At 42.5% G+C, this 19,575-nt stretch overlaps 1 protein-coding gene across 1 annotated transcript in view; it reads left to right on the top strand.

The window, feature by feature from the left end:
• Window positions 1–19,575, top strand: part of CYYR1 (cysteine and tyrosine rich 1) — a 59,560-nt gene that overhangs the window by 1,977 nt on the left and 38,008 nt on the right. Inside the window, exon 2 of the mRNA XM_074928832.1 lies at window positions 334–436. Within this exon, the coding sequence (XP_074784933.1) occupies window positions 334–436 (103 nt within the window). The remainder of the gene's footprint in view (window positions 1–333; window positions 437–19,575) is intronic.

The raw sequence follows: 19,575 nt of genomic DNA, 5'->3' as shown, positions 1-19,575 counted from the left end.
TCTCTCTGGACTCTTTGCTGGAATGGAAAAAGGTGATCCGTGGTGTCTTGATGTTTCAAAATGCTCTTTTTTATTTTAAATGCTTAACTACAAGAAGGAACTAATATGGCCAGGTAAAAAATAGCATACACAAAGCACCTAAATCTGAACTTCCTACAGAAATGCAGAATGAGTGGGAATGGGCTGCCATTAGGATTACAGGGTCAGGTTGTGCCTTGAGTGAAGTCTTGTGATTGTATAAAGCTGTTAGATTGCATTTTCTTTAAAGCTGCGCTGTGCAGCGTTTTGTTGTTGCTGCTGTTTGACCGCATGAATGTTATTTTTATTCAGCAGAAGATTGTCTGGCTCAGTGTGATAATGACTGCAAAGCTTACTGCTGTGATGGGACTACACCCTACTGCTGTTCATATTATGCCTACATTGGGAATGTCCTTTCGTAAGTATATTTGAGCTTTAGAAAAAAAACTGATGTGCTGTGCTCATGGACCTGATGTAAACTTGGGTTGGGAGAAACTGTTTTGTCAATAAACAGTGGCAGGGTTTGGGTTTTTTTGGTTTTGGTTTGCTTTTTTTTTTTCCTTGCTGGTAATAAACATCGGTATTCCTCTGAAGTCTCATGTTGCATATATTTTTAAGCATACCAGAAAGCTTGCTAAAATTGAGGGTTATGTTCTTAGCTTGTGTACAGTAATATAATTTGTGGAAGTAAGCTTTAGAGGTGGTGAGAACTTTGTTTCAAGCTCTTCAGATGAAAAGGACTGTGAATAGAAATCTTGTGGGTTTTGTTGAAATGATTTGTTACAATACCTGAGTAAAACCACTCAAATTACTTGTATTTGAGATTCTTTTTGCTTTGAGTACTTTTTCTTTTCTCCTTTTCTTTTCATTGACTTGTTTGTTTTTGTTAAATGGTGTTTTGGCTTTTGGTGGAATTTATTGGATAGATTCTAGGTGAGGGTGATCTGACTCCTTAATGCTGTGATATGAATAGCATGTTTCACAGTTCTTAAAAAAAACACACAGCAGGTGAAATGGAGTGGTTATGAATATTTCCTATCTAGAGAAAAATACAAGAGTAAACTTGATTAAAACCATAGGCTCCGGTGCATCTTAAACAGATGCTCTGCATCAGTGAGGAAGAAAAGCTTGCGTGCTAGTGGATCTGAGTAGGCCCTGGGCTTACGTGACAACCCTCAAGTATTACACTCACATGGGAGGACAAACCTAAACAAGACATAAAATGTTGTTCTTCAAGACAGGGCATATTACCGTCTGTTTTGTCAATGCCACAAGTAATTTACTTAACCTTTAGCATGCAGTCTGTAATGTATCTTTGGTTTATATTCTTGACTAAAACCAGAAAAGGAAAAAGGTATGTCATATGGACTGCTCAGTGTTTAGGGAGGAGTGAGTGGGAAGGTGGTAGTTGCTTCTTCTAAAAAGACTCCTCTGTTGCAGGTTTTGTTTGAGCCGTGGTACCTGGGGAACATGCCAGTGTTCTCTTCAGCATATTTTATAGCACTTTGAAGGAGTAGGCAGAGTGATGGTATTTTAATACAGAATTGATCCACAGTTTTTAAAGCAGATCAGACACTTCCTGGGCTAAAGTAAATAAAATGATGATAGAACACCAGAATCATCATTCCTCTGGGGAAAAAAAAAAAAAAAAGCGTGTACTTAAGATTGATTACTGTTGGAGAATGACAAGCGATTTTTATTTTTTTTTCCCACTCACCTAGGGAATGTCTGCTTTGATCTTTTTTTTTTTCTTATTCCAAAATTGTTTTTCCATTTACACGCATGGAAGGACGTGCTGTTTCTGAATCCCTTATTCCAGCTCACATGTGGTTAGAAACAATGGACACAATAGCATAGGTTATCCCATTATAAGAAGGAGGCTTCCCATAAAGCAAGTGGATTTCATCTCCCACTTCTACGTGAACATCATTGGCATTTGTCTAGCCTAGTGTCAGAGCTGTGCTTTGGGAAAGATCGACCAGGGGATTCGTTGGCGTGATTGCTGAAATGTTCAAACCATTCATTCAGCATCAGGTTGACATGTAGTCTTTTGTATGTTTATTTAACAAATGTAAACAGCTATTGAATTAGAGCTGAGTGCGAGTGGCTCAGGCACATTGGAAGAGTTTGTGTGTATCTGGATGGTTTTGAGTACTGGAGGCGTTTTACAAGTGCCATTTGCCACAACATATCTCAAAGGAGATATGAGATTCTTCTAATTTTTTATGCTTAAGCACTCCAATTTATGGACCCGAAGACCGGTCATTATACTCCTCTGACCTGACATTTTGCATGATTTGAGTCATAGATACTTTTTTTTTTTTTCCCTCCTAAAAGTTGTTTAAAGCGTGTCTTCTTTAAACATGTGTAATCTCATTTTGAAAACTTCAGGCAGTAATGAGTTGACCATCTGTCTTGGTAAACTGTTTTATAGTTAATTTACTAACATTGGTAGGAAATTTTGCTGGGAAGTGAAGGTTGAAATTCCTACTGTCAGCTCTTAACTTATCTGCGAGTTTGAAATGTGGCCCTAAATAGTCATCATGACAACTCTCAACCTTATTCTTGCTGGGTGAACTCTGTCAGCCTCGCATGTAAGATTTGCTTTGTTTTGCTTTGCCCTGCTCAGGGGTCAATTCTTTGGCCTTCCTTTGAGCTCCCTCTAGTATTTTCACTTCCTTCTTGAAGTGTGGCTAGCAGGGCCGAACACACAGTTTTGACAGAAGCCTTGCTAGGATTATTTTTTCCTGTATCTTTCAAGTACCTGTTTTGAAGCAGCTGTCTGTGATGATCACAGAAGACATAAATGAACTTACCAATTTGTTCCATCTCTGAGTCCTTAAGTCATGGTCTTCAAAGCATGTCTACTGCTTTAAGCCTGCAAACTGTTCTTTGCTAGGGTTACTATCTTGCATTTAGTTGCATTGCAAAAGATGATACTGTGACTTTAACTATGGTCCACAAGAATAACTTCTTTTCATTATTTGGCACTATATTGGTCATTTTTTTATGTGCAAGCTTTTCCCACAGAAGTTTCATTTTGCCTTACTCCCAAATGACAAACTGATCAAATTACATTAGAAGACGACACAATCCCTGGAATTGGGAAATGGCCACTTTCTGTTAACAACTGTGTATTGAAACCTTTTAAAGAACCATTTTTAATCCAATGAACTATGTGTCCACGTAATGCTCTTCCTTAAATATCCTTCTTTTCCCATGTCACCATTTTTGACCTTACTGTCTACACCAGACAATGGGCTGGATCTGCATGGGTGCTTTCAGAAGTGCCTTTTTTACTGTCTTAAACATCATTAGTAGTCCTCAGTGTTGTACTGTCTCCTCTGCTTCTTTAGAGGTTGCCTATGCTTCTTCATTCATTTACCACTAATTTCTCTGCTCTCTCCATTATTTATAAATCTCCATGTTTTTCTGAAGTTTCTGTTCTTTATCTTCTCTGGGATGGGTATTTTCACAATCATTACTCTCTCAGTTTTGGAAAGGCCTTTTTGGCGTGCAGTAAGTTCTTTTTAAACAGTTCTCTGTTTTGTTTCACACCTCTCACTCTTATCTTTCTAGACCGGTATGCCAGCAATTGTGCAAACAGACTATAAACACCAGGCAATAATGTATATACTGATTTTAAAACAGTGTGACTAGATCATGATCCCTGATACTTAAGTTGCTTGTAGCTTTTAGGTGATTAGTTAACTCTCTTCACTCATTAAAATGAGATTCAACATTGAGATATTCCATGTAGGGTTTTAGAATTTTCTGTTTTAAGAAATTGTCATCTTTTTAGGACACCGGGGAATTTTTTTTCTTTAGTCTGATGAGGTTTTCAGCAAACATCCTCCAGGCTGTGTGCATCTGTGATTAGCCTGTTTTTCTTTGCCCACATGAAGAACAGATGCAGAGTTACCGGCTCACTCTAGTATCAGGATTTCAAGGCCTGTAAGAGATATTCCAGTAACTCCATCTTTAGTTGGACTACAGGTATAATCTGTAACCATTCAAGGTCTGTGACTGGGTGATCTGTAATCCCATGAGCAACTCTAATATAAAATAACACATCCTTCCCCTCCCCTCCCCCCCCCCCCCCCCCCCAGCCTTTCAGAGCCAGTTGTTACAGCATTAATGTTCCAGCTATATTTCCCTTCCTACTAGTTTTCAATAGCTACAGCCTGTCATTATTTCCTCTGATGCATATGCATTTCCTCCTGTTTATTTGCTCAGCATCTAATAGTTAGCCCTTCTAAAAATGTTTTTTTCTTGGACAAATTACAGATTTATGTTTGGACTTGTGCAACATAAGAGCTGTGTCTGTGGGATGAAGGAAAAGGTGCAGGGATGCTTGAGTGCTCAGACTCTTCTTCCTGCCCACCTTTTCACTCCCTACCAGAAGAAGACTTGGAGTCACCCTTCTCAGCCTTCATCATCATCCTAGCTCTTTGACTCAAGAAACCCAAACTGCCTTCCTCCTCAGAAGCTAGTTTCTAAGCTATTAAATCATTTGTGACTGACCTTTTATCAGTTTCCCCATGCTGCATCTGCTTCTGCAGCTTGCTACCAGGCTAGGGACTGCGAGAAAAGCAGCATGTTTTCTCCGTGACAGATGTTCCAGGTTTGCCCACAACAACAGTATCTCCTTAACTAACCAACAGGCAGCATTTTGCCTTCTGTCACTCAGAGGAGTTGGAGACATCTGGTTATTGCCTTCAGCTCCATCCTCAAGCCTCACAGCTCCTCAGAGGTGGGAGTTGGTACAACAGGTGTTTCTTCTGCAGAACCCAAATTTGAGTGTGTGTTTCTGACAGTACTCTTTATATTTCCTTCTAATGGGCCCCAGATTGTCTGGCTCTCGTGCTTATCCTGGTGGCTGTGGGAATTTCTGTGGGCTAATATCCAGTTTAGTCTTTTCCACCATGTTGTTGTGCCTTGTGTTCAGCATCACACACAGGTGACTTCTGAGCTGTGGGAAGCTCTCTGGGCAGAGATGTCAGTAGTTGCGTGCTGTCGGGGGTGGTTCTGGATGCTGCCTTTGCTCTTTCACATCACTTCATGGCCAGCAGCTGTGAGTTGATGTGAAATAATCCCAGATTCTGGGTAAATAATGAAGCAAAGATGACAAATCGTCCAGCTGTTCTTTCAAATGAATAGTTGGGCCAGTGGGGTTCAGTGGAAGTGAAGGCACTTACACACAGATTTGGCCCACAGTATTTAAGAAAACTCACTGATAAAATATTCAGCCCTGGTGATTGGTCCGCATTTTCCTGGGTAAGTCTTTAAGGCTAGGAAAGTGCAATACTGACTTAAGCAGCAGAAGAAAGCTAAGATGCAGTGATGCTACACGTTACATTGCAAAGTGTACCAGGTTTCTTGGTAAATGTCTTCAGAATGACTTACTCTAAGGCAACTTTTATTTAGAAAAACAAAACAACATATGATTCCAAGGACTTCAAAAGTAACTGGAGGAAAAAGTAAATGAAAACTTTAGAGAACAATGATCTCATTACAGGTAGTAGATGGTGATTTGCAAGAGAGTAGGTAGAAAAATCTTACCAGAGATAATGAGGAAGCAACAGCATGTTCAGTGACTGCTGAAGTCTCAGGTGTTATTTGCATGAATTTAATGTATGTTGGAGGGGGTGAGTTTTTTGGGTGGTTTTGTTTTGTTTTGTTTTAAGTCTAGGGGTTGCACAATGTGGCCAGGAAGGAAGGAAGGAAGGCAGGCAGAGAGAATAGGAGGAAAAGAGGCAGAGAATACATTTAGCATAAAAATTCTGTGCGTGCCTCAGCCTGCAGAGCTGAAGAAAACGCCATGTGCAGTGTATCTTAACTGTAGCATTTGACGTGAAGTACTTCATATCCAGTAGTACTTTTGAGAAAAGCAGGTGACCTCGGAGAATGTCATTTTTGTTCATGAAAGGAAGAATGTTGCTTAAGCTGATTGACTTAATATAAGAATATGAGATGGAGGGTGGGTATGGAGGAGGAGTGCACCAAAGGACAGGATTACCATTTTAACAGTTAGGAATATAGAGATGTATCCTCTGGAGTTCATAGTGAATTAAAAAAAAAAAAAATCAGGAAGCTTGGCATTCACTGTAGATTCCAAATAATTAAAATTAGATGCTTTCAGGCATCCCACAGTAAATATGCGAAGCAGCATATGGGTTGGGGATGGTTCTATGTCTGCATTACACTTGTATGGTACTCTGCTTAAAATAAAATTGTGTTCCTCTTCATCAACATAGATTGAAGCACTTTGGGACAATATGTAAAACTGCAATTTACCTGGCAGTTGCCATTTCATGCTTCTGGGTCTGTGACTTCTGATACGATGCCAGACGTGTGCCAAAAGGCTGGCTCAATAATTATTTTTTACATTTTGCTTGAGCTGTGGCTTCTAATCAGGAGAGTCTTCCTGAACGAGCATGCAGAGCAGAGCCTGAGGATGCTTGTGCTGAGTGCTGGGGGCTGGCTATAAACCTGATATCAGTGAAGGCAAGACTGATAAATTAGACTAAAACTATTTCACTTTCATTCTGTCTAAGAGGTGAATAGCAGTTCAGCCTTTAATCCTTGGTCTTCAACATCTGGAGTACCTGTGGAAGCATGCTGTTTGTGCTTCAGCCTGGGAAAACCTCTGCAAGAGAGGCATCGAACTCTCTCTGTGCAGGAGGTTGATTAACCACAGCTTAGAGACAGATCTAGGACCATGTTTTCATTGTAACATCTACTGGAGAGAGAACTGGTATTTGAAATGTGACCTTTGCAAAGTGTTTGAACTTCCAGTTGTTTTTTGTTCCATGCCTATTGTCCCAGTTCATATCCTTTAGCTGAGACTGTGCAGTCAGATTTATGACCAGAGCAGTATCTGCTCTTGATGACGGCAGCAGAGGAAACCCTGTCAGCACCAGAATTAAAACATGGGGTGCCTCTTCTTTAGCCCTTTGTGTTTTTATTTCTGACCCTGTGTTGTGACAAGCAGCCCAAAGTGGTGAAAAAACTGTTTTACTTGCCAAACAGTGGCTCTCACAAGATAGCTCCTGCTTCAAGTCTCCCACCTCTTGTTTTTTTGGGTGTTTAACTGTCTTGAAATGTTTGGGACTAATGGGGTCAGATTCTTTTGTTGGATCGTCTTTGGAAGTTTAGGGGTTTTATTATAGTAGGTAGCCAGTTTAGTGAAAACTGGGTCTTTGTAAACATGTGAGTTCAATTGTTCATAAGAAAAAAGGCTAGCACAGTTCTGTGCTAAAACTTGAGTTGTTGACATCCCTGTGGATCATCTGTTTTTCATCATTTGAAAGATTGTTAGAATTTGGCCTGAAAATTGAAGCATTAAGGTATAAATCACTGAAATGCTCTCTGTGGCTTACAGAAAACTCTGAGGGGGGGGAAATAAACATTCATAAGGAATTCAGTGGAATTAGCTTGCTTATACTGCACTGTTTATTTTGAAAAGATTTTTCAGTGAGAAGGAGAGATTGTTTTGTGTTTATCACTTGCAGTGGTCTGTTTTGGAAGCCTGTAGGATTTTCCCATAAGGTTCGGTCATGTGAAAGATAAATGTTTTCTTAACACTCAGTAAGACTGATGTAAAGGCTGATCCTGGAGATTATGTTGATCACAAGAGGACTGTCCTTTCTTAATGAGAATTTTACCTTCTGTCTGTTATTTTATACCCCCTCACGCACTTTTCCCTTTTTCAAGTGGGGGAGAGGTCCACCTCTGAATTCGATAAGAACCTGTAACTTTGTTCAGTCATCTGTATATCCAAAGCTTTTGAGATAATTCAGGTAGTCTGCTAGGCACCAGTTCAGCAGAGTAGTTAAATGCATTTGTAACTTAAAGACAGTGAGTAGATGCAATGGATAGAGTCCTCATCTTGTTGAAATCAATAAGCTAATTACTTCAGTGGGGATTTCATGTACTTGGCTCTAATGGGACAAGTTGTAAGCTGAAGTACCTTGTTGAATCCAAGTGTTAGAAAAAAGCATTTTTTTCTTTCTTTTTTCTTTTAATCACCATGGTACCTTCCACATTCACTGCCACTTCATGCTCCTTTGCTCCCAGTTCAAGCACTGCTTAATAAGGTGTGTTGCTCCTGGAGTGTCAGGAGATAAACAGGACAAATCCCACCTCATCTGACTCATCCACTCCCTGCACATCCAATGCATATGTGCCTCCCCTACCCCCAGCTGGAGAATTTCTATTTTATTGGCTAATTCTGATATTTCACTGAGTTTATGGGATTCTCAGAGGATTAGTCTGTTGCATTTTGTAACTGGTTGTTCTGTACTAAGTATTGTCACACCAACTCAGAGCAGGGTCATTAATGAAGTTACTTCTGGGTCAGAAGCTGTGCCAGAGGGCCATTTGATGTTGATGCTGCACACAGTGTAATTGCAGCCAATCCAAAGAAAACCTTAGCACTAATTCAATATTTGAATAATATTGTCCTGGAAAGGTAAACTCTCATTCTAATCTTAATGCGCCTCTTTAAAGGACAGAAACAAAGTTCGGTGTATGTGACTGAGCTATTAAAAATTAAAGGAAATGAATATTAATTCACAGGGCAGCCACAAGTTCCTTCGAAATTTATAACCACAACTAGATAGAAATTCCACAGTTAATATAAACTTTAGAAATTCAGTGAAGTTTTCTCAATTATTATTCCCTGTTTAAACAAGAAAAAAGCTGTGACGTTTACTTTCAGAATCACTTCCGCTGTCATAAAAACTGGGTTTTTTTCCTGTAATGAATTATTTTTGTAAAGTACAGGATTTCTCCTGGGACTTACTCCGTACATAAGTATTTAGTATGGGATGGAGAGGCGCTAATACCACAAACTCGGCAGGCATGTTTCATCATTGTGTCTCCCTCTGTTGGCTCATCCACACAGATAAGAGATTTTTACTGCTGTTATTAAATGGAGTTATTCCTTTTGCTCATAAGGGAGTCTTGGTTTAATGCTGAATGTTCCAGCTTCTCTCTCTTTATTGAGGCCCATGGTACAGTTTGGCACAAGCACAAGAGGTACTAAGGATCTACAGCTATTGTTGAAACATCTGTTCATCAGCCAAGACTCAGCAAACCTTATTTTTAGGTGCCTTGTGGACTTGCTATGCTGCAATTGAAGAGTAAAGGGACTGTGCAGACTGTCTCTACCCCAGTCCTTCATACAGTCTGTGGTCAAGATGAATAATAAAGGTATAATTAGGGTACTGCTGCCCTGTAGCTATTTCCAGCTGCTGAGCAGCCCATAGGGCACCAGTGTTAGTGAACTAGGAATAACATGTAAAATGAAATCCCAAATGTGTGTGTTCATCCTATCACATTAACTGCAGTTTTGGTCTCTGGTACTATCTACTGATTATTCCTGTTGTGCCTGTGCATTTGATTTTTTCCTTCCAGCAGCAGGGTAAGAGAAGGCCTGGATGTAAGCAGTGCTCCTTTTCCTTTTCCTTCCCTTCCCCCCCTTTTTCCCCTTTTTCTCCCCACTGGTGCTCCCTCCTCATCCCCAGTAAAAGGAACAGAATAGAAATCCTCGTTTGGGACAGGAGGGAAGCAGTTAGCCTTGGAGGGTGGCACGTCCCTCCATGGAAGGGGAGGTACCAGCTTCACGAGCAGATGCCTTGCACTGCAGAGGTCAGAGCCCCCCAGGAGCAGTTTGCAACCCTCTGGGTAAGGTAACTTAAACTGGAGAGAACAGGAAGGTTGTCAAAGGAGAAGGCAGAGGATTGCAGCTGTTGCCTATTGTCTTTCCTACATGATGCGTGTATGTATGTACACATGTATATATACGTGTGTGTATGTATACACACAATTTTTATCTTATAATGTATTTTCTTCTGAAATTCTACTTTGCCATTTTACTACACCACTAAAACCACCTAGAGTAGTGTCTGGTGTTACAATCTTCTTCGGTATCTGTGTTATGGAAGCACCACATGGGCAGTGCCTGTCGGCAGCACTTGGCGTTCGGAGTTCAAGGCACCATGAACCTGTGAGACCCCCATGCCAGAAGCGCGCCAGGTTGGCTGGCCTCTGAGACTTCAGCTGCCGTGGTGAACAGGGAGGAGGGAGAAGCACTGCAGAGCATTTATTCCTCTGTCACGGTGCCTCTGCAGTAGATCTGCGGAGAAAAAGAGAAGCAGAAATATTCTGATAGCAGACTGAGGAGAATTCAGAAATAGAATACGAGCAGTGGAGAGACCCCAAATTAATTACTTATGTATAAGTAGCACTTATAATATGATGGTGTTTAAACAGTACATGACAGCAGCTCTTCATTCTTTTGTTTGGATCAAATCCTTCAAGTCCCTGAGCTTTTGGGCCTCTCCTCATCTGCTGCTTTGGAAATGTAAACCAAGAGGAGAGAAAATAAGCAGCCAGCATAAATTTAACACTTCATTTTTCATTGTTGGGACTAAAGCAACTCTTAAGAGTATTTTGTACAAGACCTTGTTGAAGTGTATCTCTTGGAATCTTTGAGATTTTCCTGGAATAGTAACAAGAATTTTGTGAGTGCAATATTTTCTATAAAGAATACAGCTTCTTTGTAAACATCTTTGCTTTCCACTTGTGTAGGATATTCTCTTCCAAGGGTTTCCAAATATTTATGATTGTCAGTTGTTTCAGTCATGCTCACAATATCCTGTCAGGCAAGGCAACAGTGTCTGGGCATTGCCTGTCTACCATCCGTGTAGAGTGTGCTCCTGCTGGTGGAGAGTTCCTCAGTTATAAAAGCAGTATAAACTACCACAAATAAAGATGAATTATGTGGGTTATGGACAGAATTTTAATTACTTGGAGCCGGGGTTTGATGTCTGAACATAGGCATTGAATATGTCATGGATAAGCATATTCAGATTAAAACCTCCTGGGATGGAGAATGGCCTTGTATGTGAGGAGTCCTTGTGTGCCATGTCCAGCACATAAGTGCTCAGCTGTGAGTGACCAGCCTTGGTGTTAATTAATCTTAGTAATATTTCCACAAACCTATTTTGCCATGTGCAAACATTGCATTTTTTTAAGAGGAGCTATTTTTGTCTGACTTTCTGTTTGCTGACATCTCTGCTCTGGGGCACAGCTTCTCCCACACTGCAGTGTGCCAACCACTTGCTATTCTGCGTGGTCCTAGTCCCCAAAGACCTTGGTACGGCTTTGTCCGATGATAGCTAATATATTTACATGGCTGAAGGCTAATATTGTTTGTTCAGTCCACGGCAGTAACCCTGTGTTTGGCTTGGAAATAGATGGCCTATTTACATAAACTGAAATTATGAAAATGGATGACAGGATCGCCAATCTGCTTACCTCGCATTGCTTTCCTCCAGTGGCTCCTTGCAGGGATAATTTGATACTAAATTCCAGTGGAGAGGGAAAGAATAGAGCTTCAAGGGGATGGGGGATGTATGAAAAGTTATGGCCCTTATTCTCCATTTTCAACAATATTTAAATTTGAAGTAAAGCACAATGCATCATTGTTCCTGAGCCTTCACGATTGTTGAACGAAACTTAATGATTGAATTAGCATATTTCCAGAAATGTAATAAAATACCAGCTTGACAATAATACTTTCAAAAGACTTACATGACAGGGGTGCTGTAAACATAGTGACATGTCTGCTGTATGCTTCGAATAATATGCTACATTAAGGTAACGTGCTGAGATGAGGAGGGAAGCTGGTATGTAAATGGTATTTAACGTTTGTATTTGGTAAGCTTATGTGGTCACTATCTTCTAGCATAATTTCTTTTGCATTAAAATCAAGAGAGGAAGTTTTTCCTGCTTGCTCCTCACACGCCTCCCCAGTCATCCTTTCTTCTGAAGTAGGTGAGAATGAAATGGCCTCTATGGCATGGGTGCCTGTGCTAGCAGGGGATGGATTTGATGAAGGAAGGTCTTTTCACTTTAGCCACAGGAGTAAGAATTTGTTCTGTTTTGGGCCTGGGCTGATCAGACATTTTGAAGCTATCAGCAAGCAGATAGGTACAGGGTCTCTCTCCCGTATTCCTCTGCAGTCACAGGCTGAGAGCAGCTGCTTACAAGCTGACCTTCAGACTGGCGTTTGCACAGCAGACAGTGATCGGTATTGTTTATCCAGTGGGGACAGTCGCCTCTGCATGTGAACTGGCCCATGCACTGCTAGGGAAACAGCCCCAGTTTACATCACTCCGATTTAGCAAGTTACAAAGCAACTTTGTTTTGGTTTTTGGGCCGTGAATCCTTGTTTAAAGGAGGGAAGGTCTTTTTTTATCTCCTACAAGGGAGGTTTTATTCTGCGTATCTGTGAGTAGTTACCCAGAAGGATGCCCCAGTAGCCATCTGAAGAGCCCTGCGATCCCCTCTGAAGGGCTGGGAAGCATTGCTGGGGCATCCCACTTGGGCAGGTGGGCGGTAGGGGGCTGCAGGGAGGCTGTTGTGATTGTCAGAGAGAAGCCCTGGGCTCTCTTAGAGTGGCCACTAGACTATCAGATATTTTTATGAGTCCAGAAGAATAACGCCTATAGCTTATCTCTATGTCATTTGAAATCTGTCAGGTACAGGTACAGTCAGGTACCTTTGAGACAGCATCAGTTAAGTTTCTGTATACTTCTGGCTTATTTTCCTTCCAGAGATTTGTTGTCATCACAGAGGTACTTACAATCCAAAATAACCCTGGGAACTTGCAACAACTAGGTTAGATTCTCATTAAAGGTTGACTCATCTCTTCCGTGAAGAAGTTGTATTACTTGGGAGTTCTTGTTGCTTAAAGCATGGGGAGGTTGCTCCCCAGGGAGGAGGCTTGCTGGCTCACCCAGAAAATCATGGGGACTCTTTCTGAAGAGCTTCTAGCTGCCCAGACTGCATGGGGGAGAGCAGGGCTGTGTCAAAGATGGAAAACTACTGCTTGGTACTCTCTTGCTATGCCTCGTTGTATACTGGGGTTTAAAGAATTTTTGATGGCATTTGTGCTCCATAATTGAAGGCAATTGGATTGGTAGCTAGAAGGTCTTCCCCCGAGTGTGTGTGCTTGGTGGAGGCTTGACACCCCTGCCTGTCCCAGGTGGATACCAGCATTTTGTCCTCCCTGTCCTGTCCATGGTGCCATGCTCCGGGGAGGGCACAGTTGTGGGTGCATTGGTCCAGCCTGGTGCTCAGCCTTTGCCTGGCAAATAGGGGATGGCCAGAGCGACCCCCCCAGGAGAGGCTGGGACCCCGATGGGGAGGGCATGGAGACCCTGTCGGTGGTGAGAATGTATTCCTGCTGCACCCGTGCCCTCTTGCACTTTCCCAGTGGGGTCCCAAGGCCACCCCATTGGGTTACAACCCTCGCATTGAGGGAAAACGCAGTACCTCTTTTAGCTAATATAAAAGCAATTACTTCTCTGTGAGACTGGTAACTGGAAAGTAACTTACCAGTTAGCAGCCGTTGTTTAAATCTGACGGAGCTACAACTCAAGTCAGGGCTTGCACTTTGGCTTCGTTATGTGTCAGTAATTTAATGTATGTTGCAGTTGCTGATAGAGCTTTGTAATGAGATGCTGTTGTTCTTCCAGGCTGAATACTTGCTGTGCTCACAAAAAGCACAGGATATGTGGATATGTGAAGCAAGTCAGCTGATTTATTCCTATTACCTGTCACTTGCATTGAATGGTTTTAATAAGTGCCAGAACTAACAGCTCCTTCATAGCCCACCGGTACTATTGCTACAGCTGTTGCTATATTTTTATCACTCTCATTTTTTCCTCAACTTGTGTCAGGAGGTGCAAACTGTTAATTAACTGAGCAAAATCATAGAATCATAAAATGGTTTGGATTGGAAGGGACCTTAAAGATCATCTAGCTCCAACGCCCCTGCCATGTGCAGGTTCCACCAGACCAGGTTGCTCAAAGCCCCGTCCAACCTGGCCTTGAACACTGCCAGGGAGAGGGAAGCCACAACTTCTCTGGGCAATCTGTTCCAGTGCCTCACCACCCTCACAGTAAAGAATTTCTTCCTTATATCTAATCTAAATCTACCCTCTCTCAGTTTAAAACCGTTACCCCTCGTCCTATCTCTAAACACTCTGTTGAAAGAGTCCCTACCCATCTTTCCTGTAGGCCCTCTTTAAGTACTGGAAGGCTGCTATAAGGTCTTTCCAGAACTTTCTTTTCTACAGGCTGAATAACGTCAACTTTCTCATCCTGTCCTCATAAGGGAGGTGCTCTAGCCCCCCCATCATCCTTGTGGCCTCCTCTGCACCCGCTCGAGCAGGTCCATGTCTTTCTTATGCTGGGAACAGCACTGCAGGTGGGGTCTCACCAGAGCAGAGTAGAGGGGGAGAATCCCCTCCCTTGACCTGCTGGCCACACTTCTCTTGATGCAGCCCAAGATATGGTTGGCTTTCTGGGCTGTGAGTGCACATTGCTGGCTCGTAGTCAGTTTTCCATCCACTAAAACTCCCAAATTCACTACAGGTCTGATCTTAATCCACTCTTTGGTCAGTCTGTATTTGTGCTTGGGATTGCCCCAGCCCATGTACAGGACCTGGCACTTGGCTTTGTTGAACTCCATGAAGTTTGCAGGGTCCCACCTCTCAAGGCTGTCCAGGTCCCTCTGGATGGCACATCCCTTCCCTCCACCCTGTTGACCGCATCACACAGCTTGGTGTCGTTGGCAGACTTGCTGAGGGTGTGCTCAGTCCCACTGTCCATGTCACCAACAAAGGTGTTAAACAGTGCTGGTCCCAACACTGATCCCTAAGGAACGCTACTCATCACTGCTCTCCATTTGGACATCAAGCCATTGACCACAACTCTTTGAATGCAACCATTGAGCCAATTTTTTATCCACCAAGTGGTCCATCCATCAAATCTGTGTCTCTCCAATTCTGGGACAAGGCTGTCATGTGGGACAGTGTCATATGCTTTGCACAAGTCCAGGTAGCTTACATCAGTTGCTTTACCCTTATCCACAAATGCTGTAACCCTGTCGTAGAAGGCCACCAAATTGTCAGGCATGGTTTGCCCTTAGTGAAGCCATATTGGCTGTCACCAATCACCTCCTTATTTTCCATGCGCCCTAGCATAGTTTCCAGGAGGATCTGCTTCATGATCTTGCCGGGAACGGAGGTGAGACTGAAAATCCCTTGAGCCACTTGATTTATACTGACATACACTGTCTGAAATTATAGTCCATCATGAGAAGAGCTTTGAGATTTTCCTCCAAAACTGGCAAGCGAAATCTTTTGGGCTGTCTCTGGTCCATTCCGGCGAGTGTTGCAGCAGCTCTGCCACACTAAGGGTACCTTGTGCTCCACTGGCCACACTCAGGTGTGAGAAGTAACTTTTTCCTTGGTTTTGTCAACAAAATCCTCATATTGGCTTTGCAAGAGCAACACAAACCTTTCTGTCCAGGTGCCTATGCTATAAAACAGGGATTGGAGGTTTTTGCCCCTGTGAATTTAGATCTTCAGCTCTAGGTTTTGTGCTCTGACCTGTTTAAGAAGTTGCTTGAGGCTGAACTTTGAACTGACCCCTGTTTTGTAGCCAAGTGTTTCCAGTCCTGTTTTAGTCTTGTGTTTATAGCTGCTGCTTCCCCAGAAAGTAGCTGATTTTACTTATTGTCTCTGTCCCACCTGCCTGGCCTGCCGGTGAACTTGGAAAGCCCTAATGTTGACTGCAGCAACACAAAAGCCTCAGCTGTGAGCATGTCACTTGGAAGAGCTACCCTCACCAGGCGTTTACTCTTCTGCTGTGGCAGCTCCAAACAGGCCCAGGAGCCAAAACTAAACCAGTTTAGGCTAGAAAGTGCAGCTTGTCAACTACAGGACCGTAGTGGTTCAGAGGGAAAAGCTCTCCTTTCTGTTCTTCGCGTAGGCTCAGCGTCATAGCTGTTGTGCCCTGGGGTGTGTGTGTGTGTGTGTGTGTGTGTGTGCTGTGCCTCTCATGCTGTAGGGATGCATGGAGGTATGGATCAGCCATCCTGGGGCAGGTTGGGCTGTAGCCTCTGGGTGGAAGCTGTCGCTATCGCTACCCAGGGAGCTGAGCTGCAAGCAAGACATCTCTTCAGAGGAGATTGTGCACTGCAGTGGTGTTACTCCTCAGCCCTAAATGCAGGCTGCTGCTTCTCCCAGGCCGGGAGCTCCATCCTCCCAGAACATGTTTGCCCCAGAGCTGTCCGTCCCTGTGAGCAGGATCCCAGCCCTTTTCTCTCTGCCACATGCCAGGGAAGTGCTCTCAAGGGACAGATTGGTGACCTTCCACAGGATGATGCCATTGTGTAACTACTCCTTCATTAAGAAGTTAAAAGGATTAAGAAGTGGCTGACATGTCAGAAAGTGGAGGCAGCAAAGAATTATCGTGTAATGAGGGTTGTTTGCAGTGAGGTTCTTCAGGGATTAGTACTAGTACTGAAAAATTTTCCAGTGCCGGTTAGGACCTTGGATGTAAATGCAAAATCCTTGGTCGTAAATGTGTGTGTGTGAGAAAGATACATTTTAAATGAATGCACTTTGGAAGTTCTCAGATGACAGATTTAAGGGGGTTTCTGTGACCTTAATTTATTCCTCTTTTGTATACTTCATGGAGCAGCGTTCAATTATATGTATTTCACGGAGTAGTCGGTTTATAACATTTATATATGTCTTCCATGGAGATGTTTTCAATGTTTAAGGGCATGTACATCTCTGTATAGATTGAAACTTGGCCCCTTAATGCATTTTATGTATAGTAGTGTAAAAGCCCCTCTCTGGTCTTGATATTCCAGACCTGTAAGTGGCTTGGGCCTTTGATGACCAAAAATCTTTAGCAGCTCACATGAAATATGTTGCCAGTCTCATTCCAGCTGTTATTGATTACAACCAAAATTCATCACAGCTGGTGCCAGGCAAAATACTAGTTGGATAGCTCAAACCAGAGGCACAAGGGCCAGAGAATTGTGTGTGCTTTCTCCTTGCAGAGGCAGTACCTCCTGGCCAGGACAAACAACTAGCAAGGCAGTGCAGGGATTCTTTTTCTCTTGTTTTCTGTGGCATAACTTATCTGAAAACAAGATGTGTTCTCCTGTGATGTTAGCATGTTAAAAAAGACAGTAAAAATTTCAGCATACTAATGAAGTTATGTTTCAGGAATTCAATGACAATACAATGAGAAATGATCTATGCAACCTAATTAAAAACATAATAAAGTGCTTTCCAGCCCCTATGATCAAAAGTGTTTAGGGATCCCAGATCCCCTTTTCATGTATCCAACCAGAGGTTTACTTCCAGAGGAGAGGTTCTGGGAGGCTTCAGAAGACTCAGACTTTCTGCAGGTAGTCTCCTGTGGAGTCATCCCTGACTTTTGGGACACTTGCTTTCCATGACCAAGATTTTACCCCTTGTATTGGAAAACTTCATGTCTTTGTGTATGCTGGCTTCAGTGCACTTCCTGACTTTTTAGTCTCGGCACCATGGCTCTTTCCTGTTCCTTTTTTGAAAAGAAAAGAGAACACACATGTACACCTCGAAAAGCCCTTGCATTCTCTTCTTGATTTACTCTGATTTTTGATCCTTCTATACTTTCACTAACATCTTTACATAATTTCTGCTAAACCATAAATATAGCAAATAAACTCATAAGCAAATGTGACTGCATTCCTATTTTTGAAAGCTGTCCAAGATGGTGAATTAAATGGGGGAAGGAGGAGGGGTTTGGATTGCACTGTGATTTCTGATAGTTGAATATAGATTGAAAACTCCTTTGAATTAGTGCCATCAGATGTTATAGAAAATATTACCTAGAGTTTCAGGGCATCTTCTCAAATAAAGGTCAAGAATAGAGTGAAAATAAGCTCTATCCTGTTTTAAATAGATTTCAGTAACAATATATTCACTCTCTTAAGCTACTTAGCATATTTTTCATAGTGGTGTTATACTATGAAATGGGATTTTTTTAGTTGTATTTTTAGCAAGATACTTTCGAAAAAATCTGCCTTTGTATGTCTGTCTCAGGCTTAATTTCTACAGTCTGAATACAGATTTCTAATGGTCATGAAGATGCCAAGTTGATTTATCTTGAAGTCAACAGGAATCTTGTTGAGGCTGTAAAACTGGACTGGTAATAAATGCCTCTGGTCCATGTGCACAGCGATGGTTGATGCATGGTTCATGTGTACCATTTTAATCTCTGAAATAAAAGAGGTGGAAATGGTGGTTGGAGCCCAGTTGTCATAGCAGTGCATTATCAGTGTTGAGTCTTCGTGGCATTCTTCCATCTCTTTGTGAACCAGGATGCCGTACCATCCAACTTTGTACAGTGAGTGGGCTCTAGAAATTTGTCCAGAGACTGTCCGTTGAAGGGGACTACCTTCACCATGGTTTACTGCACAGATCTAGCCACTTTAAGAAGACATTGGCTTGATTTAAAGCCTCTTCCACCCAAAGACAGGATCAGTTTACTGTTTTGCTTCTTTTTAAGTTCTCAAAGTGTTTGATTATTCCCTGGCAGGTCAGTTGTTGCCTGCATCTTGCCATTTAATAGTTCTGTCGAGTGATACTGTGTTAGCTCCTGGTAAGCTGTCTGTCTGGAGGAGCTCACAGAGGTGGTGGCAGGGCTCAGCAGGCAGGTAGGAGAAATGAGGGGTGATGTTGAAGTGTGTCTGCCACCTCCAGGGGTGCTTCGTGCTCAAGAAGAGGGTGGAAAGGGGTAGCAGAGGTTGTCATTCTCCAGATATAAGCACCAGTTCCCAGGGATGTTTCTTCTGTCTGGCAGAGTGACCTGCAGAGTGTGGAAGATGAAAGGGGTTGTAGAGGAACATCATCCACCTAATCCCTCTACTTCTGGAAGCCTGGCCTGTTTTCAGGATGTGAGAAACTGGCCAAACCCATTTGATGAATCACCTCCTCTTTCTGCCAGGTTGTTGGCACTCTGACTGCGTGCACAGCATGTGGAAAGGCAGCTCGCTCCTCCGCTTGCTCAGATCAGCCATGCCCACCTGGAGGTGACCACATATCCCCAAGGTCTCCCACCCCACCTTACCAGTGAGGAGGAAAAGGGGGAGAAGACAGCATTTTACTCTAGTGGGATCATCAAGGCAGGAGGGGATGTGCTTTCAGGTAGCCCATCGGGTGGGTTCTTGCAAATAACAGGGCATAAGAAAGAAGCACTTACTGCAAAATACAGTGATGTCTGAACCTAAGTGACATTTACAAGTTTCTGAAAGCCTTTGTGTTTAGTGGGATCCAGAGTATTTTTATACTAAGGCATGTTTTAACATTTCTTGAATCATTTTACAAGGGCCAAAGTGTTGTTTAAAATACTGTTGATTTTGTAAGCACAAGTGATTGTGCTGAGAGTGAATGGATTTGCTGTAACCCATGTAGATGGTTTCTTCTCGTTTGTTTCATTTGTTATGAACATCTTTTAAAAAAACATCTGCTTGGTTTGTAACCTGGGTCCCAGTTCAGCTCCCAGGGAATCCGCAGAAAGTTTCACACTATTTCATGGGCTGTGGTGGAGGAGATTGGAGGACTGTCACCTTCCTAGTGGTCATACTACCCTCTCCTCCTACATCTGAGCAGAAATGGCATTTGCTTTTCAGTC

Source organism: Athene noctua, chromosome 1 (genome assembly GCF_965140245.1).
Source record: "Athene noctua chromosome 1, bAthNoc1.hap1.1, whole genome shotgun sequence".
Lineage (NCBI taxonomy): Eukaryota > Metazoa > Chordata > Aves > Strigiformes > Strigidae > Athene > Athene noctua.
The sequence above is the reverse complement of the archived record's forward strand: the minus strand, read 5'-3'. Positions and strand labels throughout refer to the sequence as shown.